A 14,763-nucleotide genomic window follows, 5' to 3' on the forward strand; every position below is an offset into this window, starting at 1 on the left:
ATAAGTTATGATCACATGATCATTTGTTATGATCCAAACATGCAACATAAAACACCTCCATACTGCTCTCTGGTGTGATTCAAGTCTCCTAAAGCCCCGACATGCCATTTCTTTGTGCGTGCACCATGGTGTAACTGATGTTTTTCAAGTCAGCTTGGCATGCTGGGACTTTTTTAAATAAATTGACACTTTATTTCAGTTTATTTACTTTTTTATTCAAGCCATTATAAAAATGTACAGCAGCTGTAGTGTTTTCAGACACGTTCAACAACCCGGAAGCAACAAAACCTTTTGCACTTCCAGATAGAATACGTCAGGACGTTGCCTTCACATTATTATCGTTCAGTTTGGTTCATGATAGTGCAGAAAGATGCTAGAAGTCTTCCCCTCCTTTGCTTATCTGGACCACAGTCTTTCCTCGAGCGTGACCCTTCTCCACCTTGTCCAGGGCCTGAGGAACCTGAGAGAAGCTGAACGTCTCCTCCACCACGGGACGGATCTGCCGGAGAGCAGACAGACAGAGGAACGATGAGCAGAGGTCTAACGTGTTTCCATCAACGCACTTTTAAGCGCGTTCTTAAGAATCGCATTACAAAAGGCTTGATGGAAACGACAAAATTCACAAGAACTTTTTTAAAAAACTTGCAGAATTTCACAAAAGCAGTTACTTTTTTAGAAAAGAGTTAATGCTCTTAATGGGAGATAGAAACCTTTTCATTCGTCAACAGTATCTTTATTGATTTTAACAGAAAACACACCTTACATTTACACCAACTGTAAATCATCACTGTGAAATTTTTGCTGCTTTTATTTATTTATTATTTTTTTATCCATATATCTGTCCATATATCCAAACATCTCCATATATCTGTGTAAGTGAAAGGTGTATATAGTCTTGAATCTATAGTTTGTTAAATGTAATACTTTGTATTTTTTAATTATTTTATATTTTTATTTTATCTGTATTCTATTTATCACTCACCCTTTTTTCTACCTGTAATGTTTTGAGCTGCTGTGAATTTCCCCGTTGTGGAATCAATTAAGTTTATTTTATCTTTTCTTATCTTATTTTATCTTTGTTTCCAGTTTTCGAGCTCCACTTCTAGTCTGTAAATTTCTGATGAAGCTCTGCTTCGTGGAACCGACTTTATTTGCTATAAACCAGTCGATGGAACCGCGTCCAACTCACTGTTTGTCCAACATTTCATATGTCAGTGTAAATCCCTGGACAGTTGTTACCGAACCTGTCCTGCGTCCACCATTTCCCTGATTTCATCCAGTGCAGGACCACTGGGTGCGAAGAATCCCCAGCGGTAGTGAACTCCTCTGACGAGGTGCTGCAGGAAAACAGGAGAGAAAAAACATGAAGATGGTGTAACTGTGTGCAACAGCAAAAACTTTGATGACGATAATGTTAACTTGACAATGTACAATAGTTCAGGTCTAAAACTGTAAGACAACAGGGAATGTTGAACTGGTCAAGTTACAGCTGAACTTCTAAAATACTCTCATCAAATAGTTCCTCCTTTCTACATCAGGGCACGTAGATGTCTATGAGCCAGCGTTGACACGATACTGACATTTATAACTTTGATACGATACCTTGAAAAATATCGATATTTCAATACCATTTTGATTCCACAGGGACAAACTGATATAAGACTGATGACATTTTTATTAAAAATAAATATAATAAGGCCATAACACGACAAGATATGACTTTTCTTGGCTATTAGCAAACAGCAGAACGACTTATGTTAATGAAAATGTTCTTGAGGTAGAGCACATGTTCAAAAGCCTCTGAGACTGTCACACATTTAAAAGACAATCTTATGCATTTTCAAGTAACACCTGAGCTACCAGCTGCACCCTTTCTGATTTGCCATGTGATGTAATTTTGGGCTAATTATTTGGGGGCCAAAGCAAAACAGTACAGAAGCGAAGACTGACCCGCTCTTTATAACTGTGGATTGGTTGTACACCTACATGAACAGTTTCTGTGTGAAGATGACATAAGTCAGTGAAGGTCTTCATCCACAGAGTGTCAGACAACAGCAGGGTGGAGATTCAGCACATTTCCCCCGAAGCCTTTAACAGCTGGGTAGGATTCATGACAAAAGAAGAAATGAGTCGACTCAGTCTTTTGTTAATCCTGACCCCGTCTGTGTGAGTCTCTGTGTCGCGGCTGTATGGATTTTCAATATAAAAGAGTTACCTAACATGTTTCCTTCAGGCCTATTTAGAAATGAGGGCACTGTGACAACCAGGCCAGCTGTCGGCGCTCAAGTTTTCCTTTTACTAACAGCACAAGGAGATGTGTGCAGGATCTTTCTTCTTTTCGTTTCTGCTCTGTAAACCACATCTGCCTCCCATCCTTTTCACTCGATGTGTCACCGCTCTAATGTAACTGTCTTTCCATACCTGCACCAACACCTTGTCAGCTCTGGCTCAAAACCGCAGCTGAAACAAAACCTCAGCAGCTGGAATTAAAAAAAAAAAAAAGATACCTGTGCTGCGTCAGTCTGAATAATCAGTCTGAGATCTTGGCTCTGATTGGAGGGACGGTGTGGCTGCTAATGAGAGACAATGCTGCAGTAAATGAGATCCTCCCTGTGGGAGCGCTCCTGTCCTGGTCTTACTTCTTTGTCATTGTCTGAAGCATAAGGCGTGACCGTGGAAAAGAAAAGCACAAATCAGCTGAGCGCTGCACGGCTCTATTGAGGGAGTCGAGGTGAATGTGAGCGGGCAGGTATGTGGGCCACACGGCTGTTCACGGCATCTCAGTGGAAACAGAAACAGAATGAACGTTTCTAAAGCGCCATTAAGGCGTCACACCACATGACACACTATCCTATCAGGTTACAGTGAGCCAGAAGACGAGGAGGAGGGTTAAAGGATGAGTAGAAGAAACTGGACACTTTCTTTCTGTGTGAGAGGAAGTGAAGAAATTCAGTGTCCACTGAAGCAGCACAGACATTCAGCTGATACTAAAGTTGTAATCCTCCGTCGACATGATATTGTGCAGCATGGAAAGCAACAAACACGCAAAAACTCCCCTCAGAGTTTTGCATGTACAGTTCTGCTTCATGTTATTACCCCCTCGGGGCAAACCGCTCGGTTAAATTTAGTCATGTAACCCTTCATTTAGCAAGAAAAAAATAAATAAATAAAGGGGCAAATGTCTCTGGGGCTGTCCCTGCCCGCTCTCTCCTCTATCCACACACCTTTTCTTAAGTTTCGACTTCATGACTAATTTAAATCCAGGTTTACTTAAAAAAAAAGCAGTGAGTACAGAAGAGTATCAGTTGTTTTTATTGGTGCATTTTGAGAACATTGTGTTGGATTCAAATTACTCATCGACTCTCTTTTTTTTTTTTTTATTTTAATGCCAGGCAGTAATACTGAAAGTGTGACTTAATTCTTAACATTTTGACCTGACTCTCAAAATAAAAAAAAAGTCTAATACTCTTTCATCTTCACTGCTTTCAAGTAAATCTGGACTTAAATTACTCATGTTTTGTTCTCACTAATACTGTAAGTTTGACTTTATACTCAAAAGAAAAAAACTACGTCCTGATTTCTTTATGTATTTTGTCTTTACCCGAAAACAGGAAATCTGACTTCATTTTTGACATTTCAACTTAACTTTCAACATTTTGACTTTATTCTCGACATTTTATTAACTTTTGTGTGTGTTTTTATTAATATGTTTTTTCTGTATCTGTCTCTCTCTTTCAGAGTTTGGGAAGGATGGAAAGTTGGAAGAAGCTTGTCTTTTATTTTTCTTACTGTTAAATTAAAACAACTCTGGAACTCTGGGAAAAAAAACATATATATATATATATATAAATATATATATATATAAAAAAGACTACAGAATATGTGCCAGCAAATGATTATGAGCAAAGTGACTTTATAACACACTGGAACAACTTTCTAAAGTTTTCCACATTACTTTCACTTCACATCCTGTTTCAGGTAGAAATGTGTCAAAACACAGTGCCTTTGTTTCTGAGCACTGTAATGGAAATGATTTGTATTATGCTCTAATTACTTGAAATTACCATATAGCAGTTGTGTGCGATTGTTGCTCAGTAACTGTTTTCTATCCACAGAACTTCCTACTATACACACATAATACCTCTACTTCTTATTACATACTAAACATAAACCCCAACTAATAAAATGACAAATTTGTCCTTTGGTGTAACCTGTCACTGAACCGAGGAAGTCGAGGTGTTACTTTAATGTGCGCTTGCTGCCACATGACATTGAGACATTTTTTTTATTCGTAAGGTGGATTGTGTGGTTAAGACTTGAGTGGAAAAGCGTGTTGCCGGCAGTGCAAAGCCACAAATGCACTGCATGCAAGTTTCTCTCTGCAAGTGGGCAGGATGCCACAGGAGTGTGTGTGTGTGTGTGTGTGTGTGTGTGTGTGTGTTGGGGGTAAATGGTGTTATATTCTAAATCTGTCCTGACTCTGAAAACACATGTGCTGCACACACATTAATCTATTGCTCAGGAAGGATGTTTTAATCTGTTACACTGCAGACTGAGACTGACCGAGATACGCTGTAGCCATAGCAACTGGAAATTATCATGACATCTGTGGTGCTGGCAGCTTCCTTTCTTATCTGAATAGAAATAACTGAAGCATCTTCACACAGTTTATCTCACAACTGTTTAGCTGCTGTTTAGACAAGATTATGGAACTATGTGAGCAGCCAATCACAACTGAATTATCTTGTTGTTTGTGTTAGATATTTATCCACCCGCTTTTTCATAAAGCCAGTTTTTAAAAGTCTGATTACTCTACACTGTACTGGTTGTGTCGGTGCTCAAAAACTGCAGAGTTAAATTTAACTTGTTGAAACCTACAGAAACCCCATTTTAAGTATTTTTGTGCTATTGAACTTGCCTCAGTATTGGGAAATAAGTGCCGTAAGATACTAATGTCATAAATTAAAAATTCATTCCTAACTTTTTGTATAGTTGTATATCGCAATAATAATGTGATGCTGGTGGTTAGAAACCCCCACGTCACTCCCGGGCCGCGACAACTGTTTTCCTGTGAGTCCAGCAAGTTTCCCAGTTTGGTGGAAGAACTTGACCAGCCTGCACAGAGGCCTGAATACTACAACTCACATCACATGAACTTGACACTGTGAAGTTGTCACTCAAACACACTGCTGGATGACACTGCATTGTGTTATAGCTGAAGTTGAGTCACTGTCTGCACAGCCGTCCTGTTTCAAAGAATGAGGAAGCTTTTTTTTTGCTGCTAAATGCAGCCAAACTGAACTGAATCATCTGACGGTGATATAACGTATGTTTTAGCAGGGAAGAGAACCCAATATTTAAAATTTTTAAAGTTTGTCCAAGTGCAAAGTACAAATCAATAAATTAAGTCCCATTCTTACCACACAGAAACAGAAATCATTCATGCATCCTTCCATAACACACAATGTGATCAACATCTTGCCTTTAGATCACAGCCAGTGTGGTAATGATATAATTAATCTAAGTGTGTGTTTACCTTTAGGGCTTTGGAGGCCATCGTGGCAGCGGTCTGCAGCATGCCGTCAGCGATGCCCAGCCTGTCGGTGTTCTGCAGGAACGGCGTTACGAGGGTCACATATTTGGCGCCACTCCAAGGCTTAAGCAGACCCAGCGCCCACCGTTCTGTGTCCCCACCGACATTATCCAGGATCAGGTCAAATCTGGAGGTGAAGACGGATCGGGGTTGATGAAAACAGAGACACACAAGCACAGATGCATACATGTCAGGGTCAGTGGACATGAAAGACAAAGTAAATGAAAGGGAGAATTTAGAAAAGTGAACAAATAATACAACTTAATACTTCTACTATTAAATTGAGAGCAATCCTACTGGTGCAAACACACAAATCAAACAAATTAAAAAATACAGAAATATAGAAAAGGTGCAAAAATATATTATAAATCAAACGAGTAAGAAAAAAATCTAAATATGTAATTACTTTAACCTGTAGAACAGTAGATACTGAGATATTGAATTTATGGGTATTACACATTGGTGAATTTTTAGTGGTTCTACATACAATGTGAAATTTCCATTCCAGTACAAAAGAACTGTTTTAGTTCGCCCATTTCATGATTATTAGACTTCAGAGAAATGCCGAATGTTCACTGAATGATCACATGTCTGTCATAAGAAATCAATAAATCAACAATAATCTTTCAAAAGGATTATATGTTTAAAACTGTTAAATTGAGCAAAATGTTAATGGAGTTTGGCAGGCAGTAACTGAACTCCCTCTCCAGAGTGTATTTTCAGAGCTTTTGTTTTCAGGACTACAGGTTTGACTTTGCACTGACAGACAACTGACAGTTATAAACAGCTGATAGGTGGAGGTTCCCATTTTTCAAACATTCACACCTGACAAAGATCAAAGTGAGATCAAAATCTAATGCCAGAGTTTAGAATCCTGTTTCCAACACGTGTCCCTGTAGCTACAGCTCATTCACTCTAAGACTACAGAATATGGGCCAGCTAAAGATTATGAGCAATGCAACCTGATACGCCAGTTGGTTTGTTTCACACAACCATCAGAGAATTTGTCCTTAGAAACTGGAAAAGGGCAGGTACTTTTAAAAAAAACACTTTGCAGGTGATTGATGGACCATCGCAGGCTAACTTCAACCAGTCAGTTCAAACTGTTGCCGAAGTCGGTCAGAAGAAGAGCAGAAACATTCTTCCATGGAGAAAAGCCTTCAGTGACGTTCTTTGCTCTTCTTTCGATGTTGTGATGACATCACAGTACCTCCGCTAACCTCCTCAGGAGCTGCCACTGTTTGTTCGAGGCAAGTCTCTTCCGTGGACGCTCCTCGCTGCCGTCACACCTGAAACCACGCCTGCAGCTGCCAGAAGTCCCTCCAAGGACAATGACTGGCTGCACCACTTTTCGTGACTTGAAGCCTGGTGACATGGATTCATACCTTGCAAGGTATGAAACACTAGAACAATTTTCTGAAGTTTCCCACCTCACATTCTGTCACAGGTAGTGTGTCAAAACACATTTCCTTTGTTAGTAAGTAATGGAAAAATCTGCATTACAACTCGCTTCAACTATAGATATTATATTAAATAGTAATTCAACATCTTTAAGATACAGTCTATGGCTCAAACTCACTATCTGACCTGCTGGACTCACTGATGAAGCCTAGCTGTTGCTCCTTTAAGTTACATAATATTTTGTGGGCTGACTTGCTTCACTAACCCACCAATGATCTTTTCCTGAATGTAACCAAACTGCAACCATTTCACAACGTTAGCCACATGTTTCTTTTTGTTACCATGACGATAAAGGTCACCTGACTATGGCTCTGCTGCCCACAGATGTTAATGGGAAGGTCTGGTGTATCACCTTCGCACAAAATTGGGCTTTGGCACAAGCGCCGCACGCCGTTTGAAAGTGTACAGTTGTGTTATGTGTGCGCAGACTGACACTCACTTCTCCAGCACACGGAGCAGCTCCTCGACGGGTCCAGCAGTGTAGTCCACCACATGGTCCACCCCCAGGTCCCTTACAAACCGCTCGGCATTCTGGGAGCAGGAAACAGTCACATGGGCTCCCCAAGCCTTCAGCATCTGGACACAAATGATAGTATCAGTTCCATCTCTAAATAAGATCACAAGGATAAAGTGTGTCAGAACTGATATGTTTACAGTTTGTGCAGGAACCACACAGTAAGTCTGTCTGTTACTGCAGGGAGCAGAATGTTACCCAATGTTTGTGAAGCACAGAGAATATATAATTAATGAGATCAAGTGTTACATCTGCGTAATGTGAGACACATTATTCAGGTCACCAAGCAAAGACTGAAACCTGACAGGCCAAACACACTTTTTATAACACGGCTGACACCACATGATCACTGCTCTCTTTAGTTTTTTACACTGCTGGCACAGAGTGTGAGTGAACATGTTGTTTTTTGTATTTAAAGCAGGCTGCTTGGTTCCATGATGTGTAAAATATGCAGGTCGGCTATCATCCGTACCTGGATAGCGAAGGTTCCCACTCCCCCGGAACCTCCCAGGATCAGAACCCTGTGTGGACGAGCAGAAGTAACACACGTACAGTGAATGTGTTAACAGTGTTTTCCACGCTACTGCTGTGCAGACTCTCCCTCATTAGGATTAATGTCGGATGCACTCTGGGCTTCAGCGTGTCGAGTTCACTGCGGTGTGAGGGAGCGTCTGAGCCGCTGCCAGAGGAGCAGAGCACATCACCCAGAGGCTCATTACGGAGCGAGCTAACAGAGGCCAAGCTTAGCAGGAGCTCAGGGCCAAATAATTGGCTAGATCAAAGACAGGAGCTTCTTCAGGGGGGTCAGGGATTAACAACAAGTAGAAACTGTGTATGTGTGTAGCAGTGTGGCAGTGTTTGTCCACGTCCCCTCACCGCTTCTTGGCGCAGTTGTCCTTACTGAGCCCACCGGTGTTGACCAGGGCCGACCAGGCTGTGGTCGCCACGTAGGGGACGGCTGCTGCCTCTGTGTGGCTCAGTGATTTTGGTTTGTGGGATACCTGAGCACAACATAACACCAGTTATAAAAGTAGCACTGCCTCAACACCTTCCAGCCGCACATCTGCTGAGTCATTGTGAGAGAGCACAACTGTGCCAGACTGAGGCCGACAGGCTTCAGCTAGAAGCAGGCTGCCTTTTAATATTAGAAGAAGAAACATACATATTTCATATCCTGGGGCCAGTATTTTCAAAACTTTTTATCTTCATCAGAATCATCTGAATTGGAATAAATCTCTGATTTGGGTGTTTCAAAACCAGGAGATGTGATCCTACAAAATTGGGGTGTGGATTTGTTGATCCAACCTTATCCAGAATCCAGATCAAACGTTATTTCGGGGGCGTTCAGAACTCTTGCTCCAAGTGTGAAGGTGGATGTATCGAAATGTAGGGCTCATTGGATGTATTTTATTATTGTTTTATTAATCTCTTGCATATTAAGGTAAAACAGATCATGATAAAACGATATCCATTCTAAATTAAGCAACCAATAAACCAATATTTTCAATTTGATCGCCAAATAAAGTCCAAGCTGTTTTGTAAAAATGGCTCCGTGCAAAAGCTTTCAATTTCACATTCATCCCCTGAAAGAGCAGCGTGCAACATTAGAAAACCAGTAGAAAACCCTGACCTACTGCAACTGAAATGAAATGTTACTTTGACCAACAGATGGAGGCCGATCCGAAGACCGCAAATCTAGATTCTGTGATCCTGATCGTGTGGTACCTGGATCAGAATGACCCCATCTGAAAATTCTTTGAAAAACCAGAACAAAACCTACAGGATCAGTTGTGTCTGGGATGGCAGGGAAGGGATTACAAAACCTGGATAATTCTAGAAGAAAAGTTTTGAAATACTGGCCCCTGAAGATGAAACTGACGCTGATTCAGTTACTCCAGGAGTTACTACTAGCTAATACTATATGTCTGAAGTATCTCTTTAAACAAGCCACAAACATTTGGCTTGTTCTATGTCGTCACTCATGTAAAATTTTTCACTTCTAGTCACTGACCCTCTGTTCAAACTGCTTAGAGGCCCCCTGGGGAGGCTCCTGAGCTAATATTAGCTAAACGCTAGCTGATCCAATGATTTTCAAAGTGGTGGAGGCCAGGGGGCCCTCAGCAAAAAGATAAAAACTAAACTAATTTATTATTATAATGTGTATTATTATAAATGATAATCCTAATAATATATAACATCTTAGTTTAGCTTGCAGGCTGTAAGATAACGGTCTAAAACCGTCCAAACTTCAGCGTGACTTGTAATAATCACCTAGCAGAGGTCAAATAAACAGTCCACTGTACTGTAGGTTTCATCTTGCAAAAGTGGGGCCCCAGCCATAAGCTAAAACCATCTGGGGGCCTTCATAAGGACAAGTCTGGGGAGCTAATCTACATCAATCGTTAGCTAACTAGGTACATGTCATACATAATGACAGCAAAATATGAATTAATCAGATCGATAATCTACGTCAATTGTGAGCTAACTAGTTAAATAGTGTTTTGCTAACATTTGCTGACTTGAGATGTGACCATATGTCACTTTAACAAGTCCTCCTGTAACATGTTTTGATCATCTTCAAAATGTGGTTTTCTCTTTGACACATTTAAGCACAGGAAACAGGAAATGAGAAAGTTTATTGAGGTTCCACCAAATAACATGTTTGCTTTACTGGTGCACAGAAGGGTCAACTGAGAGAATTAGTTGCAGCACTAACAACATTAGCTCAAAGCAACAACGCAGTCAGTGACATGACAAATACCTCGTTGGCGCTCAGCACCACAAACTCGGCCAAACTGCCCTGCTTCCATGGTGGGATGGCTGCCCACACCTGAGGGAGACACACAGCAACACCACATCCTTTAAACAAAGACGTCAACATCTGTGTGTCTTTAGACTGAGTTCATAATCACTTAGTATGATGAGACTGTAGTGTATCAGATCTCCTGTCAAGAGCAGCAGCAGTGTGTGACGCCCCGCAGTGGGTCGTTCTCTACTTCACGGCTGCTTGAGTGAGTCGACAAACATGTGGTGACAAAAAGCAGAACATGATTCATGGAGTGCTAAAGAGTGCCTAACTTAAAGCCCAGTTTACCGTCTCACACACGGTGAAGATGAACCGAGAAACCCAACAAGAACTGCAACTAGTTCAAAAGAGAAATGAAAAAGCACAAAGGTCGATAAGTCTGCAACTGACAACTTTTTCATCAAGCTGGCAGTTTTTTTCTCAATGAATCAAATAATCGTTTGTTCCATAAAATATTAGAAAAAGGTGAAGAAGGTCCATCCCAGTTTCCACTGCCCAATGTGATGTCTTCTTTTTTCAGTTATTTCTATTGCACATACATTCTTTCCTTTCTAATTAAGAAATCTACGCCACTCATTTTTGAGAACCGGGACGAATTTTTACTCTTCAATTATGCTGGGAAAATCTATTTTATTAGACCTTCTGATGGAACAACGTCCTGGTGATGATTTTTTATTAAATGTGGACCTGTGGTTGGAAATCCCCTGTGGTTTAAAAAAGGCAGGGACACTACTCAAGCACCGGTAAACTTTCTATCTTTTGACAAATTCATTAAATAATATTTCTATCAGATGTGTGTCGACAGTAACATGTCAACTTTGTCACCCTTCTAAATCAAAGAATTCTTGTTTAAAATGTGTGTTTTAATTAGCATTAAGAGACTCTGAGACACTGTGAAATTAAAAAAAAATGTTATATTGTCAACTCCGACAGATTTTCCTTTTAACAAAGATTATCTCTACATTTATTAAAAAATGTAATCATCAGGCGGTTGGTCTGTTACAAGGTTTAATAGCCAAGAGTTTGATCTTTTAAAATATATTTTCCAGCATGATTAAAGAGTAAAAATCAAACACCCCCTCAAAATATGGTTTTGTCCCAGTTCTCAAGAATGAGTGATAATATACTGCAAGTTAGGAAGCAGCTGCTAATAAAGGTGATCAGCTGATCAAAGTGACCACATCGAGTCATTTTGACTCAACAGCATCTTCTGCCTAAAACGTTCTTTTGGCCTGAACGAGACGCGTACAGCCTCGAGTCACATCATGGTTGTAAGCCAGGTTGAGGTGACGGTGCATGATCCTGGTGGAAGGATCGTTGTGACAAAGCCTGCGCTGTGGCCAAGGATGGGCGACCTCGGTCGTCCACGGCAGGATGATGACGACAGAGAGCGATGTTAGCCAAGAAAACACTCCCACACCGTTACATCACCAGCTGTTTATGTGCTAACACTGTTCACTGTCCATCAGCATTAGAAGTGTTAAGTGACGTGTCTGGCTGATTCCTGTCCATCTAATCTAATCTGTCTTTCAACAAGGTGTTTCCACTCACAGCTAGATGTTCTGCTTTACAGCAGCCTGACTGCATCATTTACACTCATACTTTATTCAAACATGACCGACTGAGTGCACAAGTTGTTTCCGTAAACAGTTTAATGACGTGGTTACTGAGCGCACACACACGTGTCCATCATCTGTTATTTCCTCAGTTTACCTCATCCCTCTCTTTGAAGTATTTGACATCCAGACCGCACTCCATGACGACCCCGGACACGTCCCTCCCCAGGATGAGAGGGAACTCGCTGCCCGTCTGTTTGATATTCAGAGGGTCTCTCTTCACGGACATTGTCGCAGCGCCGTAGCCACCTGACAGGGAGAGAGCTTCTGATCACAACTCCAACTCAAACAAGTGTCAAAAATATTCGCATATACTTAGATTCTGGATTTTTCAATGTGGGAGAAGGAGTTCAAGTCATTTTTAAAGGGAGAGTTCACCCCAAAATTAAAAATCCATCTTTTCCCCCTGGCCTGTAGCACAGTTTACCCATCTAGCTACTCAAGATTATCTCAAGGTAATCCACAGACTTTGTTGTGAGCAGTTTTATGTAGGAACTACTTTCTTTCTGCAGTAGAATCCACCAGAACTACTTTAGAATCCACCAAACTTACTTTTTTTCTAATAGAAAAGGTTTGTGGATTATCTTGAGTAACCGGGTCATGATTTCTGAATTTCAAATGTATTTTTTTTTTTTGGTGCTTTGAGCTCCACAAGCTGAGTGCCAGATAATTCAACTATACTGGAGAGAAGGCCGACATCTCTACAGCCGATATCTCCAAGACTCTGCAACACCAAAAAAATCCCAATCAGTGTTTCTCAGACTTTTTACACCGTGTACCACCTCAGAAAATACTGAGCCCTCCGACTACTGCGTTCCTGTTTTGTGCCGTCTGGTGCTACGCAGGTACTGCACACTTCACTGGTACTTCTTAAGAAGCCACTATCAGTTGTGTGTGTGTGTGTGTGTGTGTGTGTGTGTGTGTGTGTCTAATCATAGATGACATTCGGACGCTACGTGTGGGATGTGACTTTGTCGCAGGCTGATACTGAAATGAAAAGGAACAGAAAAGACAAAACTTGTTTAAATTACATTTCAGAGATCTCATTTTATTTAATTGAAAATTTTGTCGTATTTTGAGAGTATTACATGATTTAAATTAATTTATTTCATTTTTTAAAAATATTTATGACACACCACTTGAGGCAGCCTCTGTACCACCACTGGTCCTTTAACAAGGTGACTTAAGTGTTATTGATGATACAACAAGATAAGATAAGATAAGATAAGATAAGGCATGTTTTTTACTTTAGGATGTCACAACATTTGGCAAAGGGACAGCCAATAAAAACCAGTCTTTAGCTAGCTTGCATTTACATGTGTTTGAATGTTAATTGATATTGTTCTTTTTCAAAGAAAAAATAAATAAATATAAGATTCAAGTTGTCCTGTTCATGTTAGTCATTCCTATATGATTACAATTCTTCCAACATGTAATTATCAAAAGTTCAATCCTGTTAGAGAAACCTAAATTTCCACTAAGCGACCTCAGAATCTATCACGCCATTTGCCCCTCTGTATCCACCCCCACACTAAACCATCATCGCCCTGAAGATCACGGTGTGGTATAACTGTCTGTGTTGGAGGAGGAGGATGGGCTGCACCAACATTCAACCACAGGAAACATCAGTCATCAGTCTGAGAACACTCTGTAGACTCACTGTTAACCATTGATTTTGCTCACAAAGTATAAAAAAAGGCAGACGCTATCAGCATCAAGGTGTCAGCAGCCAACAGCGCTATTTGCACTTCTGCCAAGGAGGATTTGTCACCTGCATGGCAGAGATGAATCATCTTTTTTCCTAAACTTAACCAAGTAGTTCTGTCGCCTGAACCTACTCTAAACTTGGGAGCTGGGTGTAAATATATAATGTAAATATAATAAATAGCTGATGTGTGACTATTCTCACCCAGGTGCAAATAGACACTCCAAAAGGGGGAAATACCCCTCCACTCCACACAAATCATCCATCTTTGTTGATCGGAGCATTTCTTACCCTCAGATGTGATAAACTACAGGTTAAACTTCTTTTTAAAATACAAAAATGTGAATTTATTGGTTATTGTGTCAACTATGAGAGGCTTATCAGTTAAATAATAATTGTTATCATGATCAGCTGAAAACATTCATCTTGTGCATCCTTACCTCTCATCACACTGTATTTTGCAGTCTGGTGTCAGATGTGGACTGATTGTCAGTTTTATCACTTTCATCTCTGCCTCAGGATCAAATGTGATGCTGCTGTAAACATGCAGGCTGTCACTCACCTCTCATGCTGACGTCAAGTGGGTTCAGTCCTGCTGCAAACACTTTGACTATAACTTCATTTGGGTAGTTGATGACGGGGAAACTGGCATTTTTAGTGAACCTTAACACATCATTGCTTCCGTATCTGTCAATAACCCAGGCAGGCATCACAGTCCTGCACGTGTTTGTAGTCCTGAACTGTCTTGTCTGGCTGCCGTGCACGGACAGGGGTGTGTTCACGTGTGATTTACTAAGGTGTAACAGCCACCTGTTGTGCACCAGTTGCCTAAGAGAGCACATCATTCAACTTAAAGGCTTAAATCTTGTCAAAGAAAAGGTAACTGTAAACCAGCAGTTCCTTCGGTCTTTGTGTTTGCGAAGTTAAATCCCTTTTTTAAGTTCTTTAAAAGCCTCGACTACCTTCTGTCTGTGAACGTTTACTTTCTATACACACGTGTTTATCGATAAATGCATTGATTCCGAAGTCCATTATCAATTCCCTGCCCTCTTCCGTAACATGCCACTT

General features: G+C 40.6%; 1 protein-coding gene across 1 annotated transcript; it reads right to left on the minus strand.

Annotated features, from left to right (window-relative positions):
• Window positions 1–295: 295 nt before the first annotated feature.
• Window positions 296–14,694, minus strand: rtn4ip1 (reticulon 4 interacting protein 1). The gene is made up of 9 exons (XM_084742762.1): window positions 14,258–14,694; window positions 12,088–12,239; window positions 10,330–10,398; window positions 8,445–8,569; window positions 8,041–8,089; window positions 7,494–7,630; window positions 5,537–5,720; window positions 1,245–1,337; window positions 296–499 (listed from the first exon to the last, which is right to left on the minus strand). The coding sequence occupies exons 1-9, from the start codon at window positions 14,538–14,540 to the stop codon at window positions 374–376; spliced, it is 1,218 nt and encodes a 405-aa protein (XP_084598888.1). The 5' UTR covers window positions 14,541–14,694; the 3' UTR covers window positions 296–373.
• Window positions 14,695–14,763: the final 69 nt, after the last annotated feature.

This window comes from Lutjanus erythropterus, chromosome 18, assembly GCF_056507025.1.
Source record: "Lutjanus erythropterus isolate fLutEry1 chromosome 18, fLutEry1.hap2, whole genome shotgun sequence".
Classification (NCBI taxonomy): domain Eukaryota; kingdom Metazoa; phylum Chordata; class Actinopteri; order Lutjaniformes; family Lutjanidae; genus Lutjanus; species Lutjanus erythropterus.